This window comes from Bos indicus x Bos taurus, chromosome 13 (assembly GCF_003369695.1).
Source record: "Bos indicus x Bos taurus breed Angus x Brahman F1 hybrid chromosome 13, Bos_hybrid_MaternalHap_v2.0, whole genome shotgun sequence".
Classification (NCBI taxonomy): Eukaryota; Metazoa; Chordata; class Mammalia; order Artiodactyla; family Bovidae; genus Bos; species Bos indicus x Bos taurus.
This window is the reverse complement of record NC_040088.1, coordinates 44,024,850-44,038,682: the sequence shown is the minus strand read 5'-3', so window position 1 is coordinate 44,038,682 and position 13,833 is coordinate 44,024,850. Positions and strand designations below refer to the sequence as shown.

Below are 13,833 nucleotides of genomic sequence, written 5' to 3'. Positions count from 1 at the left end.
TTATGATCTTCATAGAAAATTTGTTGTTGTTGTTATTCAGTCACTCAGTCATGTCTGACTCTTCACAACCCCATGGACTGCAGCACTTCAGGCTTCCCTGTCCTTCACCATCTCCCAGAGCTAGTTCAAACTTATGCCCTTTAAGTCAGTGATGCCATCCAACCATCTCATTCTCTGTCGCCCCCTTCTCCTCCTGTCTTCAATCTTTCCCAGCATCAGGGTCTTTTCCAGTGAGTCGGCTCTTCACATCAGGTGGCCAGAGTTTCAGCATCAGTCCTTCCAATGAATACTCAGGGTTGATTTCCTTTAGGATTGACTGGTTTGATCTCCTTGCAGTCCAAGGGACTCTCAAGAGTCTTCTTCAACATCACGGTTCAAAAGCATCAGTTCTTCAGTGCTCAGGCTTCTTTATGGTCCAGCTCTCACATCCATATGTACTACTGGAAAAACCATAGCTTTGACTATATGGACCTTTCTCAGCAAAGTGATGTCTCTGCTTTTTAATACGCTGTCTAGGTGTGTCATAGCTTTTCTTCCAAGTCATAGAAAATTAGAGAAACTTTAACTAGAGAATTCTAATCAGGGAAAACTCTGGAGCAGAGCCTGCCCAGTTGAACTTTCTGCAGTGATGGAAATGTTCCAGCCATGGAATGTGGAATACAGTCAGCCACTAGTCCCATGAGACATTCAAGCACTTGACATGTGGCTGGAACAAGACCGACTTTGTCCGACAGTCATTAACCCACACTGGTTCCCTATTGCTAGAGCCTGAGTGTGAGACCATGTCCACTTGGCGTTTGCCATCCATGCAGCAGGACATTTACCTTGTTTAAATAGTGAATACATTTTATTTCCTCAATTGTAGGGATGAGCATTCCTCATACATCAGTAGCTCCTGAGAGTGTGGCTGTAATTCAGCCCAGTTAAATAATGTACATTCATGGTGGTGATTCTCAGACATCCAGAAAAAGTTAGGAGTAAAATCCCACAGGCATTGGTGCAGCTCAAACAGCCACTGCCCGCAGCTGCAGTAAGAGGTGAGTCTACCCAGTTTCCATCTGCGTGTCAGAGGAACCACTCTGGATCCTTCCATGACCCATTTGTCCACGCCCTGGTCCCTCCACAGCTTCCATCGGGCCCTCTGGGCCAGCCCCCACACCCAGCCACACTGTAGGGGCATGTGTAACTTCAGGCCAAGATGCAGAAGTTGCTTGGAGAGCTAATTTCAGGCTCATGGAAAAGCAAATTTAGAGGCTTATTGGTCTTGAATGTTTAGTCTTCCCTCATCTCCGCCTCCAGCTTTTTCGAGGAGAGAGTGTTCCTTCTGAAAGGACAGTCAGGGGCCTCCACCTGTTAGCATTTCAGTGACCCCATGACATCTTCCTGTCTCTCTGATATCAGTACTCAGTGGCTTGTGTGGATTTAATGGCTTCCCCACCCTCGCAAGCGAGCTGCTTCAGTTCTGAAGCCATTTTTCCATTTCGCCTAGATGGATTTCCAGGTCATGATTACTGGATAATTACCAGTGAGACAGCTGTTTTGTGCAAAGTATTAGGTTCAGGCATCTGACAGCAAGGAAGGAAGGCAGTTGCACAGATTTTGACATTTCTCAGTACTTGTGTCTTGCTCAGAAGCCAGCTAGCTACTTAAGTGCCCCCAGTAATAGCTGTTTCTAAAAGTCGGTTTGGAAAATGAGTACTTCTTATTCCATTTCAGTGATAAGTCTCTCCCACCTGCTCCCACCAAACTAAGAAAGTCACCAGGCAGGCTCCAGGCAGCTAGGGCAAAATCTAGATTTCTGAGCTGGGGCTTAGAAATGTAAAAGAACCCTAAGAAGCAGCGAACAGGGGCAGCAAGGAAGTCTGTCTTTCCCTCTCTCCAAGCAAGAGTCCACCTTATTCCAGAATCCATGGAGGTAAAAAGAAGTGATTGGAGGAGTTCTCCCCACCACACCTCTGTCCAGGTCACTCTTCTACTCAGACACGAATTGACTGCCTTCTCTGTGCTGAGCTGGTAGCCGTCACTGGGGCTGCCTCAGTGAGCCAGACAGACACTGTCCTGTGCTCCTGGGGCCCCAGCTGCTGGGAGGGCATGACCGCACAGTGTGACCCCTGCCCTCCTGAGAGCTGGCCATGCAGCATTCAGGGCAGCACACGGCGCTGTGTGCAGGGGCCAGGGCACCTGGATGCGTGTGAGGAAATGATCCTTACCCTGAAAAACTGAGATTATCAGAAGCGAAGCAGGTGAAGGTGAAAGGCTTTTTCTAAGCAAAGGAACAGCTAGTAGAAGCCCCAAGATACGAGAATGTTCCAGGCACTGAAGGACCAAAGGACAGTTCCTCTGCCTGGGGTGTGGGAGGGGGTGTGGGAGGGACAGGGATGAGTGGCAGGGGTGAACTGGAGCCCAGAGAGGCCACGTGGGCAAGGACACTGAGAGCCATGCTCGTGGGGACAAGGGAGGGGCTGCTATGACTGTCCATCCTTTGAGGAAGAGAATTCTAGCTGTAGTGTGGGGAAAGGGTTAGTTCAGTTCAGTTCAGTTGCTCAGTCAAGTCTGACTCTTTGCGACCCCATGGATTGCAGCATCCCAGGCTTCCCTGTCCATCACCAACTCCTGGATCTTACTCAAACTCATGTCCATCGAGTCGGTGATGCCATCCAACCATCTCATCATCTGTCGTCCCCTTCTCCTCCTGCCTTCAATCTTTCCCAGCATCAGGGTCTTTTCAAATGAGTCAGTTCTTCACATCAGGTAGCCACAGTATTGGAGTTTCAGCTACAGCATCAGTCCTTCCAATGAATATTCAGGACTGATCTCCTTTAGGATGGACTGGTTGGATCTCCTTGCTGTCCAAGGGACTTTCAAGAGTCTTCTCCAACACCACAGTTCAAAAGCATCAATTCTTCGGCACTCAGCTTTCTTTATAGTCCAACTCTCACATCCATACATGACTATTGGAAAAACCATAGCTTCGACTAGACAGATCTTTGTTGGCAAGTAATGTCTCTGCTTTTTAATACACTTTTCATAACTTTTCTTCCAGGGAGCAAGTGTCTTTTAATTTCATGGCTGCAGTCACCATTTGCAGTGATTTTGGAGCTCCCCAAAAAATAAAGTCTGCCACTGTTTCCACTATTTCCCCATCTATTTGCCCTGAAGTGATGGGACCAGATGCCATGATCTTAATTTTCTGAATGTTGAGCTTTACGCCGACTTTTTCACTCTCCTCTTTCACTTTCATCAAGAGGCTCTGTAGTTCTTCACTTTCTGTCATAAGGGTGGTGTCATCTGCATATGTGAGGTTTTTGATATTTTTCCTGGCAATCTTGATTCCAGCTTGTGCTTCATCCAGTCCAGCATTTCTCATGATGTACTCTGCATATAAGTTAAATAAGCAGGGTGACAATATACAGCCTTGATGTACTCCTTTCCCAGTTTGGAACCAATCTGATGTTCTATGTTCAGTTCTAACTGTTGCTTCTTGACCTGCATACAAATTTCTCAAGAGGCAGGTCAGGTGGTCTGGTATTCCCATCTCTTGAAGAATTTTCCACAGTTTGTTGTGAGCCACACAGTCAAAAGCTTTGGCATAGTCAATAAAGTGGAAATAGATGTTCTTCTGGAACTCTCTTCCTTTTTTGATGATCCAACAGATGTTGGCAATTTGATCTCTGGTTCCTCTGCCTTTTCTAAATCCAACTTGAACATCTGGAAGTTCACAGTTCATGTACTGTTGAAGCCTGGCTTGGAGAATTTTGAGCATTACTTGGCTAGCATGTGAGATGAGTGCAATCGTGCGGTAGTTTGAGCATTCTTTGGCATTGCCTTTCTTTGGGATTGGAATGAAAACTGACCTTTTCCAGTCCTGTGGCCACTGCTGAGTTTTCCAAATTTGCTGGCATATTGAGTGTAGCACTTCCACAACATCATCATTTAGGATTTGAAATAGCTCAACTGGAATTCCATCACCTCCACTAGCTTTGTTCGTTGTGATGCTTCCTAAGGCCCAGTTGACTTCGCATTCCAGGATGTCTGGCTCTAGGTGAGTGATCACACCATCGTGGAGCCAGACATGACAGAGGGCAGCCAGACCAGTTATGAAGCATTTGTAGGAAAAACAGAATATGTGACCTGGGGGAGAGAGCCCCCAGGGGAGCCAGGGTGGGAGTGCATATTTAAGCTACAGGATCCAGGGTTGTGCTTAGAACCAGATGAGGTGTGATGTGTCTGAGGGTCATCCTGGTGGAGACATCAGGCAGACAGTGAGATAAATTCAGAGGCAAGACCTCTGACAGTCAAGAGAGTTGCTATGGGTTTTTAAGCATAAAGCTCATACAGGGAGTAAGTGTAAACAGAGAAGAGAACCATGACCATACCCTGATGTCAGGTAGTGAGAAAACCATTCAGGGAAGGAGGCTGGGGGGTGGTCGGCCAGAAAGGGCAAGGATGAGGAGAATGTTTCCAGAAAGACTGGCCACATGGAGGAAGGCTCTTCCCAATGTCCTCCTTCCAATGCCGGCTGTCCTCCAGCTGTCACCTCCTCCGAGAAGCCACCCAGCCATGTCCACTGCCTCTGCAGTCACATGGTGGGGGTGGGGTGTCATCTTCCCTCACCCTCTGAGAGCAAAGATGTGTCTGACTCAGCCAGTGCACCCAGAACCTACCAGTCAGTTCTCAATGCTACCACGTCTTCCTTCTCGAGGAAAAACATTCTTGAGTCGATCTTCTGGTATGCAGTTTCTGTTCCAGTTGCCAGGCCAGTTTTTCTTTTTCTGCAAACCCTGCCCCAACCCCGGGGTAGCTACACGTAGCCCTTCCCCACTCCACTCTCAGTGAGGCCACATGGGCAGCTTGCACTTGACCTTGGCAGGAATACTGACACCATGGAAACCAGGAAAATGCAGAAACTATTCCCAGGGCCTGGCCACAGGCTGTTCCCACAGACCTAGTGGGGTAACTGGGGATCATCTGGGGGCTTCACAATGAATGGTTCTTCTCAAAGCTGTTCTAACAAGGCCCTAGGGGTTGCAATGACACCACCCAATCCCCTTAAGGTGAATCTTGCTCTTTAGATTTTAGGAAAAATGAGGTGATGTTTGGGGGGAGGTAGGGTCTTTCCTGGGTCACCAAGGCCTGAAGTAGATTCAGTCTCACCATCAAAGTTTTAGATCCCTCCCAAAACCACTCTATTCTGAAGATGAGGATGGGGTGAGGACTTTATTCCGGGTGTGTAGGGGGGGGAACCCAGTAGGCGGTGGGCAGGTGTGACCAGAGAGGTGGGTGGTGGCTCTTCCAGGGCTTGAGGAGGAGCCTCAAACACAGACCACAGATGCCAGCATGGGCTCCAGAGAGTCAGGTGGTCCCACCAAGATGGTAAGGGGCCCAGATGTGAGCCTAGAGAGTTCTTAGCAGGTAGAGGAAGCCCTGGCTTTTCTCCTGTGCCCTGCAAGGTGCATTGAAGAGTCTAGAATTTTCAGGCTGAAGCCTGACTCTAAGTGCAGACGTGACCCCTTACCAGCTCCCTGACCTTGTGTAATACAGCGATTTGTAGTAAGAAATTTATGTTTGGTCTTTTTTTCTAGCACAGAGCTCCTAAAAGCCTCAGAATTATCTTTTTATGTGAATGAGATGACTTTAGGATAGCTTCTAAGGATGGAGCTGGTTGGCAGGAGAACCAACCCTGTGGTTTGAGGGCTGGAACTTTGCTTCCCAGTACTGTGAACTCTGGGGCAGAGAGAGGGGCTGGAAGTCCCTCAGTCGGCAGCAGCTGTAGATTTAATCAGCTGTGCCTCCATAACGAGGCCTCCGTAAAAGCCCCAAAACGACAGGGTTCAGAGAACTTCTGGGAACACGTGGAGATGGAGGGAGAGTGGGGCTTCACTTCCTGGAGCCTCAGCTGTCTCACCTTTACAGGCAGCTCAGGACACCTTGAGGAGCTGCCACGAGAACTCAGTGCAGCCCATGTGTGGTCACGCACTCCGGGGAGAAAGCTGTGTTCCAGTGCTTCTCTTCGGTCGGCTCATTCACTTTCTGACCTCATGTCACTGTTCAAGGAAAGCCCCCCACCCTGTGATGTTATATAGCGTAAAGTCCCAGCTGGACGTATCCATTTGGAACCCAAGCCTAAGCAAGTGTTCAAACCACTCAAGTTAGAAAATGCAAAGTGACAACCACATGTGTTCCGAGTTATAAACCAATTAGCGAAAATCCAGGGGCTTCTTGTTTTTCCTAAAAGAATTTGCTGGTCGGGTGGAGCTGACCTCAAAACATACAGAGATTTTAAACTGCAATGTGGGGGAAGTCAGAGTCTTTGAGGCTGCAGGTTCAGGTCCTTAAACAAACAGTATAGGATTCAGGGGACTGTTTTATGAGCCACATGCATGCAGGAAATTGGGGGTGATGCAGTCTCTGTGTGCGTTTGCACTAAAAGACACATCCGTGGAGCCTAAATTCCTGTTGACTCAGGAACCAGCCAGCCTCCTGTTTCCTCTCTAGCAACTGCCAAGAGGGAATTGGAGGATAAAATTCATAGTTTCGAAGGCAAGAAATAAAAACAACGTTAAATGTCAAGGCTGAACAATCCGAGTGTGTTGCCTGCTCTCAGAAGGGCATTGCCATGGGGACCGTCTGCCTTTGCACTTCCTGGGCCTCGCATCTGTGAGGCAGGAGCAGGGGATGCTGGTTTAGGTCCACACTGCACAGTTGAGGCTCCAAGTCTTATCCAGAGGTGAGAAGGGTTGGTGAGATTGTCTGGCTTAGCAAGACCCCAAGAAACTGGTTTTTTACGGGGATAAGACTTACTGCCCTTGAACTTCCCTGGTGACCCAGTGGTTAAGACTCTGCTTCTGTTGCTGAAAGCACAGGTTCTGATCAGGGAACTAAGACTATGTATGCCTCATGGGAAGTTGCACTGGACAGGGCTCCTAAGAATTCCAGAAATTGTTGTTTGTATTTTTTTTAATCTTCAAAGTTTGCCTGTTAACCCCACTGTGTTACTGTGGAAAACAAACAAAATATCAGGAATTGAATGTTAACTCTTCTTTGCCTGTTCAAAATAGCAACCCTCACTCACCACTTCCCATCAAGTTCAGGTGAAGGTCACAGACATTTGAATGCAAAAGAGATTAAAAAGTTTAGTCATATTTTTCAAAATATTGCTCTCATGACCCACGTTATTAAATTTACCCTAAACGTTGTGTGTCGGGAGATCGGAAGCTCCCTGGAAGTCAAGTCCCCCAGTAAATAAGAATCAGGCCATGCCGGATGGAGAATTCAAGTGGCCACAGGGCAGTCAGCAAATACCGCTGCTAGAGGGGGAAGGGATGGGGCTGAGGGTGGACCAGGCCAGGGTGCCCCCTGGGTGTCAAGGAAAGTGCCATACCCACTGCAAAGCTGCCATTTGCCCTCCATCCTGGAGGAGGGTCTTGGCCTCACTAGAATTTATCGCCCCGCACTTGGCAGATGTTTCGGGAGCCTAACTCTGTGTCATCCTCTCTTACAGATTCGGCTGAACAGCAGGGGGTTGATCTACTCCGTGGGCTTGCTCCTGGCCTCCGTCTTCGTCACGGTGGGTCTGCAGCTCTCTCCACTCTCCAGTCCCCACCTCTCCCCCCATTCCCTTGGGTTCTCTGGCTACAGAGTCTGTTTGGACACCAGATAGGCTTGGCCTCCCGGTGGATAGGGACAGTCAGCCTTGAGGTTCTCCTGTCTCGTGGCTGTGTCCTCCACAAATGGATCCTGGCAACCCCCGAGAAAGCCTCCCTTTCTGAAAGGAGCCAGCCTCCTCTCGGAAGCACAACCTGTCTCATGTCAAACACAAACATTTATCAAAAGCAATAGGGGGAATCCCACTTTTTATGCAAGATGAGGCTACAGAAGGTTATATTCCAATTAATTGACTATTCCAGGTTCCTAAACATCTCCATAAATCCATGGATGTGACCAACACCCAAAGACTGAGGACAGACTTGCTGGACAGTGAATGCACTCTGATGCCACTGCACTGCCTTGGCCATCCATCCACTTGCATAATGTACTGTTCCAACTCAGTTGACACCTTTGGTGGGAGCGAGTTCACACCACCATGTGGACTGACCCACCTGCCCTAAGTGTCTGATGACGTACATGTATGCTACTGAATTTTCACCGTAGGAAATGCAATGTGTTTTTTCCTGAATTGTTGAGGAACTATGTGTTGAATTACACCTGTCATGAGAACATACATAGGTAGAGAATGGGAATTCACAAGGGCAGGAGAGGTCATTTCCAGGTCCAGCATGCAACTCCAATGCCAAGGTTTTATCAAACCAAATACTGCCTTACACAATAGTGAAAACCCATCTATTCATTCTTTTTAGGAGGTTCTTCAGGTTGGTATGACTTAGGATTATTATGCTTGTAACCGCCACACAGGTGCTTACTGCGGGAATTTCCCCATCTGGAGCTCACCACACTCCAATAGGTAGTCACTGATATCAGCCGCATTATAGAGACTGACAAGTGAGGCCTGTAGGGACCTTGTGTCTGACCTCCGAGTGCCTGCTGGCTTGCCGGTGCACTGCATCGCCGGATGCTGTGGCCGGGCATTCCTGGGACAGGGTCTCACCACTGCCCCTCTGCCCTGGAGGGCTGTTGAAGGACTGAAACGAAGTAGGTCTGGGAGGAGAAGCAAGTTCCAATATCTGAAGTTTTCAGTGCCGAACTGACATCCCAGGGGCTAGGTCAGAACAGCTGGTTCAGGAGGAAGCCCACGCTGGAGACACCAGGACGTAGACGGGGGTTTAGAGCCAAGGAGTCGGATGAGACCCCCCCTGGGAGTGAGCGTAGGTGGAAGAGAGTGGCCGAAGTGTGAGTCCCGGTGCCCCGACAGTCAGAGCTCAGGATGCTGGGGACGGAGCCGCAAGAGGAACACAGAGGGAGCTGGAAGAGCGGCCGGAGGGAAACCCGGTGCGCATGCGGGGTCTGGGACGCGGTGGAGGAGGGGCTTCGTAACCCAGGAGGGTCCCCACGCCCTCTGACCCTGCTCTGTGCCTCGCAGGTGTTCGGCGTCCACCTGAACAAGTGGCAGCTGGACAGGAAGCTGGGGTGCGGGTGCCTTTTCCTATACGGCGTGTTCCTGTGCTTCTCCATCATGACGGAGTTCAACGTGTTCACGTTTGTGAACCTGCCCATGTGCGGGGACCACTGACCCGCGGCCGCGCCCAGCTCGGCCCCTCCTTCTGTGCAATACAAGCGGGCGCCCGAGTCCGCCTCCGCGCTGCCCGCAGGCCTCCGCCCCCCTCGACTCCTCCTGGGCCCTGCCCCTACCCCCCTACCCTCCACCGCCTCCCGACCCGCCAATCCCGGACCCCCACCCCGACTCCGTCTCTGCCCTCCTCCACGTGAAGACTCCCGACCTCCGCGTGACTTTTCAAGCCCCATTTTTGAACAGTGACTGAGATTCTAGAAAAACTGGCTGCTAACTGGCCCGTGCCAGGCAAACTTAGTATATATCCCTCCTCCTTTTTTAAGTTATTGGATGGAAGACCGGCCTAATGTATGAGCCGAGACTGTGGAGAAGAGAGAGGAGAGGGTCCACGCGTGACAGGGAGCGTTTGGGATTCTCCTTATGTTTGGGGCTGGTTTCTAGGTTCCTGAGTCTGGGGGTTTGGTTTGGGGGCTCCCCTCTTTTCTTCTTTTCCTTCCAGAGATGTTGACTTTCTTCCTCGCATCTTCTCTCCCCGGGCTCTGGATCCTCACTGACCCACTGGGCGTCCCAGCTGCGTCCTCTGGGGTCGAGGCCCAGGTGTGTTGGTGTGGATTTAGCGCCCATCAGAGGAGCGGCTGGAGAGGCCCCTGGACAAGCTCCTTCTCGTCACACCCGGGGCTCTGCCCTGAGGCCCTGGGTTTTCTAGGAAGAAGACAGCTGACCGCCTGTCCGTTCTGACCATCACTCTCTCCCCAGTTCTTTCTAGCCTCTCAAGCAATAGTTGAAGCCTGCCTGCCCGGGTTAACCTCTCCATCCTGAGCACCAGGCAGCCGGCACGGCAGTGCCTCCCGCCTGAGACTCTGAGACTGCTCTTGGTTTGGTGTTTGGCGGGGCAGGGAGTGTGACCCGGAGGCAGGAGTTGCAGACACTGGTTTCTCGGGAAGTGGAGAAGCGCACTTTGCACAGACACCGCCCCTCGTACTGAGTACACTGGACCCTGACTGCTGGCTCGAGGGCCAGCGTCTCCTCCCAGTCGCCACGCCCAGCTGCCCCAGCGCCCCGCTCCCTTCCCCGGGGGGTGGGGAGGGGACACAGGAAGGAGGAACAGAACTGACACCTTGGAAACGCAGAATGTGTTGGATGCAGACTCACTCAAGGGCGTGTTACTGTGGATGTTGCTGTCAATCGCTGCTCAGCAGCTCCGCTAGGTTCTGTCCGATGCTGAATTACTCCGCAGACAACTCCACCGAGTTGAGACCCACCCATGCTTGTTCACTTGTATTTATTGAAACTGTGGATTCTCGCCCCGTGCTGCCCCATGTATTTACTTTAAGCACTGATCACCTATTCATTCGGTATGGTTTTCCCCTTCCCCTGTACACACTCTGGTATGAATTGTAAAAATAACCTGCTACAAATGGGTTGAATGTTTCTGTCGCCGGTGCCCACCGAGGCCGGCCTTGGCCGAGGGGTACCTGCTGGCCAGCGGAGCGGGAGAGGGAATCACCACTTTGGGCTTTCTGAGCTGAGACACACTTACGGATTCTGTTACACATTTTGCACTGGTTTTATGGAGATTGTTTTCTTGGACGGATAGTGTAAAATAAACTTCTCTGTTCTGTATCTTTCCTTGAGCAGTTTCCTCTTTGCTTTCTCCCTGGAGTGAGGAGGACACAGGGAAGGTGAAAAGATGGTGTCATCGAATGTTTACTGTTTCTTGGTTGACGCCTCTGGGAATCTGGTCAGTGTCTGGCAGATTGCAGGTATGAAGTGACAAATCTTGGGTCCCCTCTGAATCTTGAAGGTTCTCTGCTAGGCCTGTCATTCTTAGGATACGTGCGATGGTGTGTTAGGAATTCTTGCAGCTGGACATAACAGGGAGAGCATTCCAGAGTTGACAGTGATGTCCAGCAGGGCTCAAGTCACCCTCCTGTCTGATTTTAGTAGATTTCAGTTGTGAAAATTAAGACTTCCCCAAGGTGGTTCCTTAAGAAGGAAAGAAAGTAATACATAATAAGCCATATTCTGCATGACTCTCAAGAAATCATTATCAGGGGACTTCCCCGGCAATCCAGTGGTTAAGACTCCATGCTTCTACTGCTGGGGCTGGGGGTTCCATCCCTGGTTGGGGAACTAAGATCCCGCATGCCGTGAGGTGCAGCCAAACAAACAAAAATCATTACAAGGATCTAAAAGTAGCCCGAGAGGAGCAAACAAGCCAAGTTTCCACCTGAACCTCAATAGAATTGTTTTATAGGAATCAGAAGAAAAATAACTGGTAATTCACAGTTCCAAATTTATTTTTTAAAAATCTCTTCCCAGGTGGTGGGAAAATACTAGGAACTTAGCTTTGTCTTGAGTGTTTACATCTAAAAGTGTTTTATTCCTATATTGGTGCTTTTTATAAATACATGACAGACATGGACAGGATATTACCATAATGTGGATTGGTGCTTACGAAGCATCAAATGCTTTTATGTTAAATACTCTGTCATACTGGTCTTGATTAGTTTTAGTCTTAGTCTTAAGCAAAGACATTTGATCCAAAGCCTGTTTTGTTTTTGTTTTTTTACACATTTGCTGTGAAATCTTGAGAAACCATAGTTCCAGGCTAAATGTCTCAGAGAGGAAATTCTGGGACTGGTTGTTTCCATGTTTCATGCACCATGATTGCTGACCTAGGAACTGGGCAGGGTTCCTTTCTGAAATGAGCCCCGGGCGTCTTTCTGCCAGGTCTCAGCCATGCACATTGTGCCTTAAACTGCTGACTGAGAACATGCTTCTGACGGCTGTCCAGCAGTGCACAACTGCTGATGCAGCTGTTTTCCCTGTCCTGGGATTTATCTGGGAGAGGTTGGGATGAGTTAGAGGGAAGAACCTTCTTACAGCGTCCCAAACCTGCCGGTATCACCTGAGAAACCCTCTCAGCAGTTTTCTGGGATGTGTTGATTTCTGTAAACTCCCAGGCTGTGATTTCATGCACCAGGGCATTCAGTGGCCCTGGTGAGGGGGCGGGGAGTGGATCCTGAAGCTTGCACTTCTTCCTAAACAGCCTGGATGACCCCAGGCGGTACCACCACACACCCTCTTTCTAGGAAGTGTGTTCCCAGCGTGGCCAGTGCCTACCAAAGTCGCTGTCCCCACATATGCCCTTAGGTGGCCTTGCATACACTGAGAGGCCATGAAATTTCCGGATGGCTTTGCCACTTCCCAAAGCAAAGTGCTGGTCCTACCCTTGAAGGGAGAGTGCACTTTTATAGGTACATGGTTTGTATTTACCTCCAAAAAGACCTGGAGAACTGCTTATTATGTTTTCCTAAACCTGTGGCTTCTGACATTTGTAGCTTAGTCCTAAATGTACGTGCTAGAGTTTGAGACTCTATGTATCTCAAACAGCAAATGTGAACTTATTTTAAGCACTCAGGTTTAAAAAAAAAAAGCCTAAATGTCTTTATTTAAAAAGGGGGGAGGGCAGGGTAATAATATTGTAACGTCCAGACAGTTTTGAGTTGTAGTATATAAAATAAGAATAACATTCAACCTGCAATAAATATAATTAAGTGTAGCCTTAGAGCTTTACCTAATTTTTCATGAAGATAGTCAGGTTTGGGGCAGAGGGGACAGAAATAGGAAATTAGAGTTGGTAATGTTGCTCTTTCCAAGATTTATTTTCATCTTTTCAAAATAGGATGGTTATCCCATTAATAGATAACTATCCAATTCTTCTGACCCATTTTGATCAAGTATTTTGAAGTAAATGGGACACTGCCTTCTTGGATTTTGTGTCATCTTGTACTGAGTTATACATCTCATTTATTTTTATTTTCTTCAGTGGCTGCTCAACACACACACACACACACACACACACCATCTATCTGACACCAGAACTCTGTATGAAAACAACCCAATGGATCTTTGAAAGTCTTCCAATTATCCAGCTGTGTGTTACAGTCCAACTGCAGGAATCCGGTTGATTCAGCCAAGTTTTCTCTAATAAATAAAATGCCGTGTGTTCATCGCATCATCATCTAGAGTTTCAGGCACTGCAGAGATGTTGGAAAAGTCAGGAACTAAGCCTGTGGACAAGCAGAGATTAGCAATGTGCACGAGATAAATTATGCCATGCCTCAGGATTGATTTCACATTGAACTTTGTGGTTCATTTCAAAACACAAGGCAGGATAATAAACCTCACCAAAATCTCTCAGATAACTCACTGCTGCACTCAGGACGTTTATTTCCTTAGTAAAGTACACCCAGGCGTCCCATTAACTTTTTACTGAACCACAGTTTAGCACACATTCTTGCCAAGTTGTAGAGGTTTTAAATAGAGTGAATAATCATAGTTAATACTCATCCTGGCTTTTGTTTTTCTTGTTGCAATGGGTGGGAGGAGGGGGAAGAGGTAAGATTAGGGTTTCAGCATCTATGCCATTCAAGGCATAAATTGAAGTTATTTTGTAAGTGTATTCAAATATATGTGAATTACATTTCTTCTTTATACAACATCCATCTTATCCTGTCTGTCAACAGCTGAACTTGGTGATATCACATCTTAGGTTTGTTGGAACAATTAATCCAGTAACGGATCCCAGAGAGCTGCATACGAATCCTGCAATGAAATGTGACAAGGAATTTCTGGATCCT

At 48.5% G+C, this 13,833-nt stretch overlaps 1 protein-coding gene and 1 long non-coding RNA gene across 3 annotated transcripts in view; one reads left to right on the top strand and one right to left on the bottom strand.

The window, feature by feature from the left end:
- SLC24A3 (solute carrier family 24 member 3) overlaps positions 1 to 10,816 on the top strand; it is a 428,436-nt gene extending 417,620 nt beyond the window's left edge. For both annotated transcript variants that reach the window (XM_027559609.1, XM_027559608.1), the window contains 2 exons: positions 7,502 to 7,567; positions 9,038 to 10,816. In XM_027559609.1, the coding sequence (XP_027415410.1) occupies positions 7,502 to 7,567; positions 9,038 to 9,187 (216 nt within the window). In that variant the 3' untranslated portion in view covers positions 9,188 to 10,816. The remainder of the gene's footprint in view (positions 1 to 7,501; positions 7,568 to 9,037) is intronic.
- The window catches only part of LOC113903470, a 29,868-nt gene continuing 25,737 nt past the window's right edge, over positions 9,703 to 13,833 (bottom strand). The window contains exon 6 of the long non-coding RNA XR_003514131.1: positions 9,703 to 13,263. This is a non-coding gene — a long non-coding RNA (uncharacterized LOC113903470). The remainder of the gene's footprint in view (positions 13,264 to 13,833) is intronic.